The sequence below is a fragment of the Neodothiora populina genome (genome assembly GCF_041146345.1).
Source record: "Neodothiora populina strain CPC 39397 chromosome Unknown canker_contig_14, whole genome shotgun sequence".
In the NCBI taxonomy this organism is placed as follows: domain Eukaryota; kingdom Fungi; phylum Ascomycota; class Dothideomycetes; order Dothideales; family Dothioraceae; genus Neodothiora; species Neodothiora populina.
In genome coordinates this window covers 235-16,029 of record NW_027191408.1, presented here as the reverse complement: position 1 = coordinate 16,029, position 15,795 = coordinate 235, and the positions used below count along the sequence as shown (strand labels likewise).

Sequence of the window (15,795 nt, the reverse complement as noted above, 5' to 3'; positions counted from 1 at the left end):
CATCAATCTGCTGTCCCCGCCATGAACTCCAGCTATGGCGGCAGCTCCTCCAGAACAAGCTCGACGCCAGCCACCACAAACTCCCTGCGACCTCGTGTCGGTCGCTTAATCTCGGGTCTCGACGAGGGGGACGAGGTTGGCTTCGACCCCGTCACCGCCCCGAACCTGCGCATACCATCTCCCTCGCCCTCGCTCGCTCCTTTTGATTTCAGGGCTCGCTCGCCCATCCCGAACCGCCATCCATCGCGTCCCACGCAGTCTTCGTCGTCGGCGAGGAAACCCTACCCCCGAACAGCCGCGAGCAAGCACAACCGAGATGAGTCTCCCTCGCTGTCGCTGTTCTTCAGCGACTCGTGGAACGCCATCCAGGGCAAAGCCTCGGAGATGCTGGGAAGCGGCGCAGCCTCTCCCGTGAAGGGTCAGTCGCAGTCACAGTCACAGTCACAGTCACAGTCACAGTCACAGACAGGGCACCGGAGACGCAAACCCTCGCACGGCGGCAGCGCCCCTCCGAGGAACACCAGCGCTCCACCAGCTCAGTGGGGTGTCCCCTCTCCGGCCAGGAGTCTTGTCGGAGTCGGAGTCGGAGTCGGAGTCGGAGTCGGCACCAGAGATGAAAGAGAAGCCGAGGTCAGGGCGCTCAAGAGGAGAGATCTCTTGATCGCCAGCCCGGACCAACATGCCGACTCGATGGGTCGCTTCAAGAGAAGGAATTCGGATGCCAGACGCTACGAGTCTGCACCGCCAGGCGACAACGAGAACAGAGACGCTCTGGTCTATGTGCACCACGTCAAGCCAAACGACACCGTCGCCGGAATCACCATCAAATACAACTGCAAGGATGCCGTACTACGCCGGACCAACCGGATGTGGCCCAACGACAGACCCCAGGTCCGCAAAACAATCATAATCCCCGTGGATGCCTGCGGTGTCAAGGGCAGGAAGCTCAGCAATGCCGAAGAGATAAACTTGCTTTCTGGCGACACCGAGTCGCAGGCGAACAACCCCTTTCCTACCTCTATAGCTCCAGAAGTCACCGCTGCTGCTGCAGCACCGACGGACAGAGGCAGAGCCGAGTCGATATCCACCAACAGCGACCGCCCGCAGTCCTCGCACAGATCTCTCGAGTCTGAGCAGCAATGGATCCACGATTCCTGGGTGCTCTTTCCCAACGCCAAGGAACCCACCCAGATAGCCCGGCTGTCTCGCCGGAACCTTGCATATTTCCCACCTGCACGACGGAAGTCTCAGTCTTACTCTGATCTCGATACTCCTTCGACCTCGCTAGACCTCACTCGCACATCCACCCTGGACGGCCCGTCATTATCACCCTTGCGAGAGATTCCACAGCGACCTCGCGGTGGACGGAAGCTGTCTAATGCAACCACCGGATACTTCCCGAGCTATCTGTCTGGTCCCGGAGGTGTAGGTACCATGGCCAAGAATGTACACTCGCCCGGACCGGCGCAAGATGGTCTGAACAAGTTCTTCGCAAGCCATCTGCCAAACGTTGCACCACCATCAAATCAGCAGAACCTGTATCTACCCGAGATCCCCCTATACTCGGATGAGCCTTCCGTGGCTTCTTCTGCCAACGTCTCTGGCGTACAGACACCGAACAGCATCGGACTAGACAACGTCGGCGGCGCCATAGAAAGCTGGGCCAGGAAAATGGCAAGCAAAGCACTCACAGCGTTGGACGCCCCAGAGCCGAAATCCGCCGCTGCGAGAGCAAGTGTCGGCATACCCGGACGAGGCGGCGACGGCCTGGGGGATCTCATCGAGATGGCAGACCAATTCGAAATCGGCGAGCACGAAGACGAAGACGAAGAAGAACAGAGAGGCAGACAGGGATCCGCAAACACCGTGCGGGCCAACGGGGGGGTTAGAGGAGTGAGTAATAGCACGTCCTTTGGACGATCACAAGATACCCTGAGAGAACGAGCCAGGAGTGGAACCAGTGCTGGCGCTGGCAAGAGGCATAAAGATGATTGAGCAGCTGGATTTTTGTTTTCTGTTCGCATTAGAGAAAGGCGCCCTTTTTTTCCTCCTCTGGGGATGTGTTCCTTGAGGGCATCACGGCTGCCTGAAGACACGGTAGCTTTGAGACCATGCCATGTTTATAGTTGGCAGGTACGATGCCTGCCTGCCTGTCTGTCGGGCTTCGTTCTCCACAAATTGATCGGAATTTTAATAGATGTCCAGTGACATTTCATACACAAAAAAAGCCGCGAGGCGTTTCTTTTTTTTTTTCAGATGGACATTTCTATATACACTTTTGATTTGCGAAAAATACACGTCGAAGAAGGGGATTGGATCTTCAATTGCATCTCCCTGCAACCTTATCTGCCGCCATATATCTACTACTCTTTTTCTCTGTGCGATCCTCTGCCTATACGTCTACCTCTGTCCTGATGATCTAATACGCTTTTTGAACCCAGCAATCTACACAAGACGGCATAAGTGCTTGAATCATCATCACCATCATCATCTCATTGTCTTCGTCTTCAGCAGCAGCAGCAGCAGCAGCAGCAGTACAAGTACAAGGTAACAGACAAAAAAAGTGGTCTATCATATCACTCTAAGCCCATCCCCAGAATAGCTACTGCCATAGTCCACTACTACGGATAGAAAGAGGAGGTATACTGGAACCTTATCAGAGCAGAGGCGTATTCCTATGATCTGGACTACGAAGTAGTTCTACGCTTCACGTGCTGTCTATGACTACCATCCAGGATCTCGATACCCCTTACCTCTATCTATACATTATATACCACGAGCTTCTGCATATCACTATCCCTCACCTCGTGCAAGGATAAGGAATATAGAAGACAAGACAACAGCAATAGTCACGAGCAGAGAAGCTATGCGTTGTCCCTATGTCCTTAAGCATGTGTATGATTGTCCGTTACTTACTTGCCCTGTTCCACGTGTTGTTTTTTCGGCATGCGCTTGGCCTCTCGCTGCTATGCTCGTGCGAATGGAGTAGGCGTGATGCTATAGGCGTGATGCTATAGGCGTGATGTGTATAGGTGTCCGTCACTCGCCTGTCGTTCATGTGGGGTTCTTTTGGCATGCGCGCGAGCGCTTGCTGAGTTGCTCGTGTATATGGTGTGAAGGTGTGTCTTTTTCTTTCTGTTTCTCTTCTCTTTCTGCTCTTCTACTTCTTATCGTTCTATGCGGATCAGAGAAGAATAAAATCTGGCAACAAATTCTTGGTTGTGGACACCTACGTAACTAAGATAAGTCACAAAGAGAGCGCGTTAATCTGCAGTGCGAACAAGTCTCGTACAGTCCTCGACTAGCCGGAATACCTTTCGCCGGAAAGATGAATGGTGCTCTGTTTCCAGCCAGGGTTTCTATGGGAAACCAAGCCATGGAAGCAAACGACCTAAAGGGTGCCTTGGAGAGGGCCAACAAACAGGTGATTATCCCTATCTGCTCCCCTCCATGTGCCAAAAATGTAGTAGCACATTAACGAAGAGACCACAGACAAGATTCCGCCGGATAAAAGCTCGCAGACCGCCGACTGCCCACTTTGAGTTCCTGGCTTTACCTCCTGAACTGCGGAATTTGATATACACTACCATCTTCGTGGTCTACACATCTGCTTTGGACCCCGACGACCCGGATTCCGTGAGGCTCGAATACCTTATAGAAGGCACATCGCGCCGGCTGCGCTATAGTCTGCAGCGCCCCTTTTCTCAGACCTCGCTATCATGCACGTCCTACCACGCGCACCGCCTCAAGGGGCCTTATCTCACAGTCGGCATTCTGCAGACGAACCAGCAGGTCAACCACGAAGCCTCGACGGTCTTATACGGCGCCAACAAGTTCCGCTTCGGGAGCACGACGTCAATGCGCCCCTTTTTGAGACGGCTGGGGGTGTGGAAAAAGTGCTTGAGGCATGTGGAGCTCTCGGGCAGGTGGAAGTGGGCGTATACTTCCTCTGCTGCGGCGAGGCAGTGTGCGGCTTTTCTTGCCGAGGAAGATGATGAGGAGGAAGAAGAGGGGGGAAGTGCTGGGGAGGTAGCACTGAGGGAAGTGAAGTTTGATTTCCCGGCTCTTGGATGGGATGGATTGGTTGTTCGACCTGGAGATCTCGTACGTGATTTCTTACCGCTGTTCTTGCGGGTCTGGGATCGCGACTGCGAGCCTGTGCAGGCCGACTACGAGTCGAGGACAGATGATAACAAGAAGAAATACGGTGTCGAGGAAATGGAAAAGAAGAAAAGATACCTCATCCGGAGTACTCTGAGCAACACATTCCGTCTCGGAGCAGGAGGAGAGAATCTGGTGGTTGATCACGAAGCCATGATGGCGTCGTCTCGGACTCACTTTGCTGCGGGCAGAGAGCCGAAGGTGAAATTTGTGGAGTTGTTCTGGAGGGCGGCTGAGGAGTTTGTTCTTGTGGCGAGGTGATGCAGATTAAGGATCGGGTTGCGGAGGAAGGAGCTGTAAGCGAGGGAGAGACGAGGATTTATGGACGACCCTGTCCACTGCAGAGGAGGCTATTCGAGGATTCTTCTGTTTACTCATTCTTCACTGATGCAATTGATTTCGAGGATTTGGACAGAAAACGGACTCGGGACTCGGAGAGAAGACCCGACTTGATGAACAAAAGCAACTACTTTGGCATTACCTATCTCAGTATCTTTACTACTTTGATCATTTGTGTTTTATTACACTTTCTGACATTTCGAAGTAGAAGTGAGAAACGAATGGACAACTCGTCTCACATGCAACGTAAGGGGGTCCCATGGCCATTGAAATGTGGACAACAGACATTCTCTAATACTTAGGTTCTTTGCCCACGACATGGCTCATGATCATTACTATCAGGCGTACCGTATACAGTGCAGTGAAAGGGCGGTGGTCAAGGAGACGCGCGATGATGAAACCCTGCCAAGGGCCGGAAGGAACGGGCAAGCCGGTACTGTACCAGTCCCGCAGCATTCGGCATCGCGTTTCGTCGTCATCCGCCCGTTTCTGGTTTAGGGGGGCTCCGGGGGGGGGGGGGTAGAAAGAGGGGGTGAGAGAGAGAGAAAAGAAGGGTTCGGGGATAGATAGGGAGGGAGAGAAATGGAGTAACAGTAAACACCTCTATGTTCAATGATCAAGGTAGGTAGGTAGGTAGGTAGGTAGGGGGTGTCAAACATGTCTATAGTAGATAGTAAGGTATCGTTCAATCTGTAATTACAGTACTGCGCTATCAGACATCGATTGAAAGTGAACTTGGAAGCATGGACTCGACGGGTTGACGCTCTGGTGCGTTTTCAGGGTACTTGATACAGTAAGATACCGTACACTAATAAGGTAAAGACAGCGAGACGGAACACGTCACTGCTGCTGCTGCTGGAGCCTCGAGCGGCCCGCCATTGATTGATTGATTTAGTGATTGAGCGAGGGCTCAGGGCATTTTCTTGTAATTGAGCTATTCCAGCGCAGCAGCTAGGTGGCACAGAGCAGCACAGAGCAGTGGAGGAGGGCGTCACACTGTACTCCGTACTGTAATCAACAAGCAGAAGCAGAAGCAGAAGCAGAAGCAGAAGCAGAAGCTCGTCTGTCTTGGGCCGACACTTGGACTTTGGGCTACGTTATACCGTTCCTACCTTGCCTCTCTACATCCACCTTAAGCTGCCTGGCCCACCTACCGTACCTACCTACTCTTTCTGCAATTGTAACAACAACAACCCAGAAATCGAGACTTTTCCAGAACAAAGTGCCTCTGTGCACGGCATCTGCTGTTTTTTCTTTGTTTTTTTTCCTTGCTATAATAATCATCATCATCACGATCAGGTCGAGAGGACAAGCTTGACAAGACGACCTGCAGAGAGAGGCGTTCATTGAACCACCTCCAGCACTCTCGCATCACCATCACCAGTGCAACCACCGCTATTGTCATCGCTGTCTACTCTCTTCACCGCATTCGCGTGAGACTACCCGCAGCATCTGCATCTCTGCATATTGACTCCAGGTCGCCTGCTGGCTGCAGCCTGACACTACCCCCAAACAATGGCGGCCGCCCTCCCCTTCAAGGTCAAGGCGGTATACGACTACGCGAGTCCACACGAAGACGACCTCAACTTCCCCACAGGACAGATCATCACCGTGACGGAAAAGGAAGACGACGATTGGTACGTGGGAGAGTACACAGACGCTTCCGGCAACCCCCAGAGCGGCCTCTTCCCCAAGAACTTTGTCGAAGATTACCAGCCTCCGGTGCCCTCTCGTCCTGCGAGGGCAGCCCGTCACGCCCCGGCGCCATCGCAGGATGTGCACTCGACACCTCCGCTGCCGCCTCCTTCTGCTCCAGCGGCGGCAGACCCCGAGCCTGAAGAGGTAGAGACCAAGCCGTCGACACAAGAAGCAGAAAGAGAAGCTCCTGTCCAATCACCTCCTGCGGCGGAGAAGCGCATGTCATTCGCTCCTGCTCGCACGCCAGCACCAGCACCAGCACCAGCACCAGCACCAGCACCAGCACCAGCACCAGCTGCAGCACCCGCACCCGCACCAGCTCCTGCTCCTGCTCCTGCTCCTGCTCCTGCTCCGACTCCAGCTGCAGCTCCAGCCCCGGCCGCCCCGGCAGCAGAGAAGAAGGCGCCTCCGCCCGTCTCCGAGAAGCCGAGCTCCTTCAGGGACCGCATCGCCGCCTTCAACAAGCCCGCCGCAGCTCCCGTCACTCCCTTCAAGCCGCCGGGCGCCCAGCCTTCGTTCATCAAGAAGCCATTCGTCGCCCCTCCTCCGAGCAGCAACGCCTACGTCCCGCCCCCCCGCGTCGACCCCGTGCCCAAAGTCTACCGAAGAGAAGAGGATCCCGAAATCAAACAAAAGGAGGAGCAGGACCGCGCCGATGCCGAAAGAGCTGGATTGCTGCCTCAGGACCAGCCCGGCGGTGCGGCTCAGGCCGACGATGGCGAAGAGGCCCCCAAGCCCCAGAGTCTCAAGGAGAGAATCGCCATGTTGCAGCGACAGCAGATGGAACAGGCCGCACGCAGAGCTGAGCCGGCGGCGCACAAGGAAAAGCCCAAGAAGCCGGTCAAGAAGGCCACCGACGAGTCTGTTGTTGGTGTTGAGCATGCTCACGCTGCACCTCCGTCGGTCCCATCCGCTGCTGCTGACGGGGACATGGCGGACGAGGCTGATGGTGGCCGAGGTGCGTCGATCGATCTCTCGCGCCAGCTCTCTCACTCGGCGAACAGAGTGTCGATGCTGCCTCCTTCGCGCTCCACCACCGGTCCAGACACCGAGCTGCACAGCGAGGCCAATGACGCCGATCTATCTGCTGCGGGAGAAACGACCGAGGGCAACGATGCCGACAGCGACGAGACGACTTCGTTGAAGCACCCGGCGCACGAAGCCGCAAGAGCCCCTGCTGCGCCGCGCAGAGAGCCCGACGTGGGCGAGGAGGACGGCAGTGTCGAGGAAGGAGAGCCAGCGCCCGCACACGAGACTCGCGGAGAGCAGCAGCAGCAGCAGCAGCCAGAGACAGAAGAGGAGGAAGAGGAAGAAGAAGACGAGATGGATGCCGAGACAAGACGTCGCATGGAACTGCGAGAGCGCATGGCCAAGATGAGCGGAGGAATGGGCATGGCAGGCATGTTCGGGCCTCCAGGCGGTATGCCCATGCCAGGCGCCATGCCTCCCAAGAAAAAGTCGACCGGGCAGTCGGCCAGAGAATCGCGTCCTTCGCAGGATGATGAGATCAGATCGCCAGTTCAGGCTCCTCCGATCCCCATGATTCCTATTCCCGGTATGCAGACTGTGCGCAGCCCCGAGCAGCAGGACAAGCAGCTGCAGGTGGAGAAGGGAGAAGAGGAACAAGAGGAGCGTCCAATCACCGGCGAAAGACCTGCGCATGTCGTGCCCGATGTCGAGCAGGTCAAGCCTGAAGCCTCACCGAAGACTTCGATGGATCGAGCTGCTCCGCCAGTGCCCACAGGTATTTCTTCTTGTTTACATTTGTCTTGCCAGAAAATCACTGACAGAACACAAACAGAACGACCAATGTCCTCGTCCACGGCCGGCTCCGGAGCACCGCCACCGCTCCCCGTCGACCGTCCGGTTCCGCCTCCTGCACAATGTATGTTGTGATGCTTCTCAAAATCACAACCAAAGACTGACAGCATGACCACCCTACACAGCCCGCCCCGTCCCGTCTCGACCCACCACTGCCAATGTCCCCCAATCTGACAGCGAGGGGTCTGCCTACGAAGACGAGAGTCTCAAGTCGCCTGCCACGGAGTCTGTTCGCGGCCTTCCCCCTCCCGTGCCTACAACTGCCAGACCCAGCGAGCAACGCTCTCCACCGCCTGCTGCCAAGCGCGCTTCTTACTTCGGAGCTTCTGACTTGACCTCGCCCATCTCGCCCGCCTCTCCCACCAGCTCTTTCGACAAGCGAGCCAGTCGCATCCCTCCAATCCCCGGCACCGGCCCCATGTCGCCGACCGCTCGCGCCCCGCCTCCACCTCCTCCGACCGCAGAGCCGTTCGCCTCGGCGCCACCTGTACCACAGCCTCCAGTCGAAGAGCTCGCACAAGAGGAGAGCGAGTACGAGGGTGACTACGACACCGACATCGCCTCCAGCGCCAAGCACAAGGACGCTCTCAAGTCGCACGCCAGGACCTTCAGCGACTCGACCATGGATGAGAGTCTGCCTGTCGTAGCACCGCCGCTTCCCACACACCAACAACCTCCCCCTCCACCTCCGACCCACCGCGCCGTGCCGCCCCCCCGCCTCAGGAGCCCACGGGTAGAATGTCCATTGATGCGCCCAGAGCAGCTCCGCCACCTCCTCCGCCTCCGGCTCGAGACTTCAGCGGGGACATGGACAGCGACGAGGACGGCGACGACGTCCCGAGCCATGTGCTGCCTGTTCGTTCGGTGCCGCCTCCGCCTCCACCGAGTGCGCCTGCTCCCCCGCCTGCCGCCCCTGTGCGACAAGACAGTTCCGACGACATGTACTCTGCGTCTCCGCCGAGAAGATCCATGGATCGTCCTCCACCACCGCCCCCTCACGCCGCACCAGGAAACGACCGATCTCTGCCTCCGGCTTCTCCTTCTGCCTCGCACCCTCCTCAGTTCTCACCTCCTTCGCGCGCATCGACGAGGCAGTCCATGGACCAGCCGCGGGCCTCCATGTCCGCGAGACGCTCCATGGACCAGCCCCGGCCCATGAACGATGGCTTCATCGCCACCGATGTCGACCTGGCAGAGGAGAGCCAGTGGTGGGCTCAGCGTGATGCGCCCCCACCGGTGTTCCAGAACCGCAACGATGTGCTTGTCGAGGTCGAAGAATCACAGACGTCGCGACGCGGAGGCAGGACGACAGTCTCCAAGGATGTCTATGTGCTGTTCATCGACTACAGCCAGACAATCATCACGGCGCGCTTCGACTCACGCGAAGTCAACGAGGTGACGTTCGAGCAGCGCCACGAGCCCCCTCCGGCACGACTCCGCCAGGACCAGCTCGAGATGTTCTGGCAACGCTATGGTGCACGCGTCGCAGACGCCGTGGCCGGCAAGAAGGACACGACCGTCGGCGACGGCTCCCCTCGCGCGCTCGTCAGCGAACTCCTCCGTCCCCTGCAAGACGCCTTGTTGCCAGTCGGCACCCGCGCGTACGGCGCCCTCATCTACGCCAACCTCGCCAACGCCTCGGTGCAGCAGTTCGACGAGATCCGCTCCGGCGACATCCTGACTCTGCGCAACGCCCGTCTGCAAGGCAAGCACGGCACCATGCACCAGAAGTACTCGCTGGAAGTGGGCATGCAGGGCCGCGAACACGTCGCCGTCGTGGCCGACTGGGACGGCACCAAGAAGAAGATCCGCGCCTGGGAGCAGGGCCGCGACGACAACAGCAAGAAGTCCAAGGTGCGGCTCGAGAGCTTCCGCCTGGCCGACCTCAAGAGCGGCGAGGTCAGGGTGTGGAGAGTGGTCGGACGCCAGTGGGTCGGCTGGGAGACGGCGCAGTGAACCCCCCCCCCCCCAATGTTGGACACTTTGTAGTTAGTGTTTCGACCGACGAGCCATGTGCGATTGGTACTGTACAGGTGTGGACGCATGCAGGGGCATTGAACTAGATGATAATCGAGCACGTAGAGCAATCCAATCGCTAATTGTACCTCTCTCTGAACCTATCCCTTATCCGTGGTCTGTGAACTAGTCCTGCGCGGACGGCGCCACTGCGTGGAGCCGTCCCTTCATCATATACCTGACCAGTCAGCATAGACAAGTAAGTGTCATCCGCTCAGCGACAAAGTGACGAAACGATGTCCTGCGCGGACAGCGCCACTGCGTGGAGCCTTTCTTTTCTTCTCTTCTGGAGAACCAATGCGTATAAGTATAAGTGGGATGGAGATGTCTAGCTTGACAACGCCACAGTCGAGCCTTTCCTCGCTTTCCTTTTCTTCTTTCCTTTCTCCTCCGCTCGATTCCTCCATTCATTTGTCCATATATCTGTCCATTGATTTGTCCATCATCATCGCGACCAACAGAAAGACCAACAAAAAGGCACGGCTGTTGAAGGGCGCTGATCGCTGAAGGACTCGATAATACTACTCACTCTACACCGTTATTCTATTACCTCTATCCTATACCCTTTTTGCGTTCATGCAGGGTCGACTGGGATGTAGGGTCGACTGGGACGGCTTGCGTAGCGAAGAAGACGGGTTGGAAATGAAGAAATGGAAACGAAGAAAACAAAAACGGGGCAAGGAAATGGAGAGAGGAAGGCACCACGCAGTGGCGCCGTCGGCGCAGGACATGCATGCCCACCCATAGCCATTGGGTTTTTAGAGGAGAAGAAAGGAGGGCACCACGCAGTGGCGCCGTCGGCGCAGGACACGCCTACTCAAACGATCCATTAACGTCTCTCGGGAGACGGATAGCCTGGTACGCGGAGTGACAAGACGAAGAGGGAGAGGAAGAGGAAAGGCGGTTGATTCATTAGACGAAGAGGAGCACAAGTAGAGGAATGCACTCAAGCGGAAACGCAGAAAACGCCGACGTGATATCATCTTGGGAAAGCGACGCAGAAGAAGAAGAAGAAGAAGAAGAAGAAGAAGAAGAAGAAGAAGAAAACAGAACGCGTCTACTCGCCATCATGCCCTGCCCCCGCAGCGCCCTCATCGCCATCCTCGTCGTCGTCCTCTACGATAACCCTCCGCGTCATGCTCTCGACAACCTTGGTGTAGAACTTGACGGCGTGACCGCGCGGGAAGCAGATTTCCTCGGCGAGATAGTCGGGCAGCACGACGTCTATGAGTTCGCGATCGCGCTGTTCGTCGAGCAGCGGCTCGTAGGCGAATTCCGTGTCCTCGTAGCTCTGTGCTTTGGACGTGGGCGTCTTGGGGTTTGCGGACGACGAGTCGTTGGAGATGGTCAGGTGGAAGTGCAGCGTGCCGTTGCGGCCCGTCTGGATGCACGAGAACTCGTCTTCGTCGTCGCGGCGCTTGACGCTGTTGATTATGAGGCCTGTGAGGTCGCGGTAGAGTTCTTCTTTCAGCGCGGCGTGCTTGAGCGCTTCGGGCCCGTTGGCGTTGCTGGTGTTGTTCAGAGCTGCTGCTGCGGCGGCGGAGCGGCTTGCTGTTGTTCCCGACGAGGAGGTCGGCAGCTTGTCGGACTGGTGGGCGGTTTTGCGCGCCGCGTCGAGTCTGGCGTTTAGTGATTTGATCTCGTTTTGCGCTTCTGCGAGCGAGGCGGTCGAGGATTTGTGGTCTTCGCGCAGCTTCTCGTTGGTCGTCTCGAGTTGCGATATGCGAGATTGCCGACGGGCGGACTCCGACGTGACTTGGGATGTGGACTTGCGCAGGTCTTGGACTTGTTTTTGCAACGAGGCTATCAGTGCGTTGGCGTCTGTTTCCCTGTCAGTGAACAAAACAACACAAGAATGGCCAGGGAGGGTGAAGAAAAAAAAAAGAAGATGAAAGGAGAAATACCTCTGGTCTTCTCGTCACTCAGTTTCTTGAGCCTGTCAAAGTTGCTCTCGGCCGCGTTCTGGGCAATCTCCTGCAAGCTCTCGTACTTGATCCTCATATCGTCGTACCTGCGTGTCATGTCCTGCAGCTTCTTGGCGGTGGCAGTGGCGGTGGTGGAAGAGTGGTCGGTCAACAGGCGGCGTTCGGTGTCGGACACGCTGCCCGCTCTGCTTCCTGCTCTGCTGCCTCCGCTTCGACGTGCTCCATACTGACGGGCCTGGGTCGAGGACGAGCGCGCTCGTGAAGTGGTGGGCAGTGGCTGTCGACGCTGCTGAGAGGATGAACGCGAGGGTTTGACGGGTTGCGGAGCTTCTTGGTCGATGTCCATGTTGTCTGGCTCCGGCGCTTCGATGGTCTGTGATGCTTCTTCTGGCTGAGGCTCGACTTGAGCCTCCGGGATTGTGCATCTGGTCTTGCGCTCGACGTCGGACGTAGGAGCAGCACCACGCTTGACCAGCTTGGTCTTGGGCACTTTGGTCGGCGCAACTTGCGAATCGGGGATTTCTTTCGAGGTCGCAGTTGATGTCGCAGCGGCAGCCTTTGTCTTTGGCAGACGAGGCTTCTTCGCTGGCGGCGCCTCGGCTTCTTCTTCTTGGTGGTGGTCCTGTTGGTGGTCTGCTGCTTCCCTTGGGTCTGTCGTCGCACGCGCCTTCTTGACCTTTTGGTCCGTCTTTACAGGCGCAGATCCGGCGACAGGAGCAGCAGCATCATCGTCGTCAAACTCGTCTACTTCCTCGGTCTTGTTCGCGTCGTCGGCGCCATCGGTCATGTTCGTGCGATCCTTGAGGGCCTCCCTTGGCGCCTTGGTCTCCTTTGACGCGCCAGAAGACTTGGAGGAAGCCGCTCTTGTCGCACTTGTCTTCTTCACTGCCGGATCAGTGGCAGTAGCTCTGCATTGCTTTGCAGAGGCAGCCGAAGGCTTCTTCTTGACGACAGTCCTGTTGATGACAGGTTGCGCCGGCTGCGGCTCTTCGTCTGCGTCGACGAGTTCCGGGTTCAAAAGGTCATCTGCGAGATCTGACTCGTCGACGTGTCTCGCTGCTGCTGTTCTGGGTGCCATTGTGGCGAATGTCAATCGCGTGGATGTTGTCTTTGTTTACTGCTACTCTACGCGTCATGGGCCACTGTCGATGTCGAGTTTCGTGTTTACATTTGCCCACTTTGCTCTTTCCTCTTTCTGTTCCGCTGCTTATCGCAAGCCCTAATCAGATCCGCGCTGTCGGATCTCTCCTCCGTCGGAGCACAAGGACATCTTCAGGGCTCGCTCCCGGCTTGGCGCTGCTTGAGATTTGTCGACTGGAGTCCGGCTCGAAACACGAGGGCAAATTCATTGATTGGGAGACAAGAGACAGCGCACGGGACAGAAGAAAGAGGTGGACAACAACAAGACTCCCACGCGCGCTCTCTGCCTCTGCACACCACAAGGGGCTTGGAAAAGAGGAAAAGAGGACAAGAGGACAAGAGGACAAGAGGACAAGAGGACAAGAGGACAAGAGGACAAGAGGACAAGAGGACAAGAAAGGCAACATGTCCAAGTCGCTCAACTCGCCCACGGCGCGCCTGCTCCGCTCGTCTCGACTCTTCTCGCTCCCTCCTCCTCTGCCCGCCGCCCCGTTAGAGGCCGTCAACTCAAGCGGTCAGTTACGCTCTTCGGACACGGCGACGCTCCCCTATCCCACACACCAGGCCATCTCGACGCCTCCCGCTGCTCGTCACCGCGGCGACTGGGGTCTCAAGCGCTCCCTCCCCGGCCGATCCATGCCCAGATGCAACGCACATGTCCGCATCAAGGCAATCGACAACCTCAACCACATGACCGACTTCGCCTCTGCCGCCGACCACACCCAGACCGTCCTGAAATGGCAGGACATGAACATGCCGCTGTCCATGCCGCAGAAGAGAAACGGCATGACGCGAGGCTCGAGGGCGACGCCGGTCAGTGTCTTTGAGGAAGACGTCGACAACACCGCCTTTCCCACCACGGCCGCCTCCCAAGCAGGCGCCAGAGACATTGACAGCATCCCCATCTCCGCCGAACGCGCCATCATCCTGAGGAGTCTGTCGGCCGCGGACAGCCCGCAGCGGTGGAAGACCGAGGGCCCCTGGGTCAACGGCCTCAGCGAGGAAGAGTTCCAGCAGTACCTGGCAAAGACGGTGCGCAAGCACAAGCCCGGCTTCCTCAAGTTCCTGGAGCAGGTCAAGATCGACCAGAAGAAGTCGGCAGCCATCGCGGCCATGCGTGACTCGGGGCTGATCTCCGACATGGACCCCAAGGCCTTTGCTTTTGAGGTCGAGCAGCAGAGCCAGCTGCACCGACACGAGCTGGGCGACTTGATCAAGGAGCTGCGCGACAACAACAACGGTCTCTCCTCGGAGCTCAGCGAGCTCGTGCGCCAATACTTTGATCTGCCCGCCTTCCCCATCGTCAAGCAGGACAGCACCAACGCATTCATCAAGAACCTGCGTCTGCCCGCCGAGACCGACCTGGCCAACCCGCCGGCCACCCATCCTTCCGCCGGACTCTCCTATCTTCGCACCAAAGCCTTCCTGCAGAACCACCCGACCTTCGGCCCGCAAGCCTCTCACGAGCCCGTCGAGGCCCGCGTCATCCGTCCGCGCTCAGCCATCGGCGCCGGCAACGACCGCAGAGCCAACATCGGTGTCGCCGGCTTCGTCACCGAAGAATCCCACCACTCCAACTTCAACAACTCGAAGCTGCGCAACGCCGAGAACCTGTCGCCCGAGCAGAGACATATCCAGAAGCTCTCGCACTTGGACCCGGACACGCCCGGCGGCAACAAGATCTGGGTCGACCCGATCAAGGCGCACGTCGACGAGAAGGGCCTCATCCAGATCTCTGTCGACCGCGCCGCAGACGGTGCAGTGGGCGTCAAGACCGGCAAGCCCATCGAGGCGCCGTCCTTGTCGTCTGCCCCGCGATTCGGATTTCCTTCTGGCCGCGCTCCGAGACTCGACGAGAGGTCGCCGCCCGGCACGAGGGGCAATGCCAACTACGGCTACGCACTACCCGACGAGCGCCCTGCGAGACGCGCTCAGGCGTTCGATGCGGCAGAGTTGACGAGGGCAAAGGGTGCCGTCGAGGGCGAGAGCCGTGAGGATCCCACGAAGCTGATCGAGCAGCTCGCGCGGCAACATCAGAACGAGAGGAAAGCTTAGTCTTTCCTTTGCTGAACGGTTATGCTGCAACAAAATAGAACCAAACAGTCTGTGACGAGGACGGATAAGAAGGAGTATCAAATGTACGGATATGTAAAGCAAAAATCAACCCATTACCACAACCATTTCCGTATCACTATTGTTTTCTGTTTCACCTGTATCATACATTTCCAGACATGGATATCATGATCCCTGCGTAAACGCCTCTTGGAAGAAGAGCGGTTGAACAACCACCTGGGTCGGCAGAGAGTGTTCATGAATACCCAAGGCGTCCTCCTCTCCTTTTTCCTCTTCCCAGCTCATTCAGTCTGTCTCATTGCACGACATCCTTGAACGCAACCCCCGTCAAAGACTACCCACGTAGACAAACTGGCCACGGAGCCCCCCGCACCGCTCATTCCCTGCCTCGTAGCCCTGGCCTCGAGAGCCTCGGCATTTGTTTCTTGCTACACCCGACCTTATATCATACAGTGAACGTGTACTGTACATTTAACAGCGAGCCACATGCGATACTACAAAACCCACATGTTGCACCAAGTAGTGGTTGGTACGGTAGCTGTAGAGGGCAAATATGGAATGATACCTAGGTAGTCTGGTTACATCATCATCATCATCATCATCATCATCTTCGTCGCCTGAA

The 15,795-nt window shown here is 57.2% G+C and overlaps 4 protein-coding genes across 4 annotated transcripts; 3 read left to right on the top strand and 1 right to left on the bottom strand.

Moving 5' to 3' along the window:
- Positions 1 to 21: 21 nt before the first annotated feature.
- AAFC00_001983 (uncharacterized protein) lies at positions 22 to 1,995 on the top strand (the record flags this gene model as incomplete). The annotated part of the gene is made up of 1 exon (XM_069341246.1): positions 22 to 1,995. The coding sequence occupies one exon, from the start codon at positions 22 to 24 to the stop codon at positions 1,993 to 1,995; it is 1,974 nt and encodes a 657-aa protein (XP_069201316.1).
- A 4,020-nt stretch (positions 1,996 to 6,015) lies between these two features.
- AAFC00_001982 (uncharacterized protein) lies at positions 6,016 to 9,975 on the top strand (the record flags this gene model as incomplete). Its single annotated transcript, XM_069341245.1, has 4 exons — positions 6,016 to 7,942; positions 8,000 to 8,083; positions 8,145 to 8,610; positions 8,667 to 9,975. 4 exons carry the CDS (start codon positions 6,016 to 6,018, stop codon positions 9,973 to 9,975), a joined length of 3,786 nt encoding a protein of 1,261 aa, XP_069201315.1.
- Positions 9,976 to 11,092: 1,117 nt separating this feature from the next.
- On the bottom strand, positions 11,093 to 13,038 carry AAFC00_001981 (uncharacterized protein; the record flags this gene model as incomplete). The annotated part of the gene is made up of 2 exons (XM_069341243.1): positions 11,093 to 11,856; positions 11,940 to 13,038. The coding sequence occupies 2 exons, from the start codon at positions 13,036 to 13,038 to the stop codon at positions 11,093 to 11,095; spliced, it is 1,863 nt and encodes a 620-aa protein (XP_069201314.1).
- A 467-nt stretch (positions 13,039 to 13,505) lies between these two features.
- On the top strand, positions 13,506 to 15,155 carry AAFC00_001980 (mitochondrial 37S ribosomal protein bS1m; the record flags this gene model as incomplete). The annotated part of the gene is made up of 1 exon (XM_069341242.1): positions 13,506 to 15,155. The coding sequence occupies one exon, from the start codon at positions 13,506 to 13,508 to the stop codon at positions 15,153 to 15,155; it is 1,650 nt and encodes a 549-aa protein (XP_069201313.1).
- Positions 15,156 to 15,795: the final 640 nt, after the last annotated feature.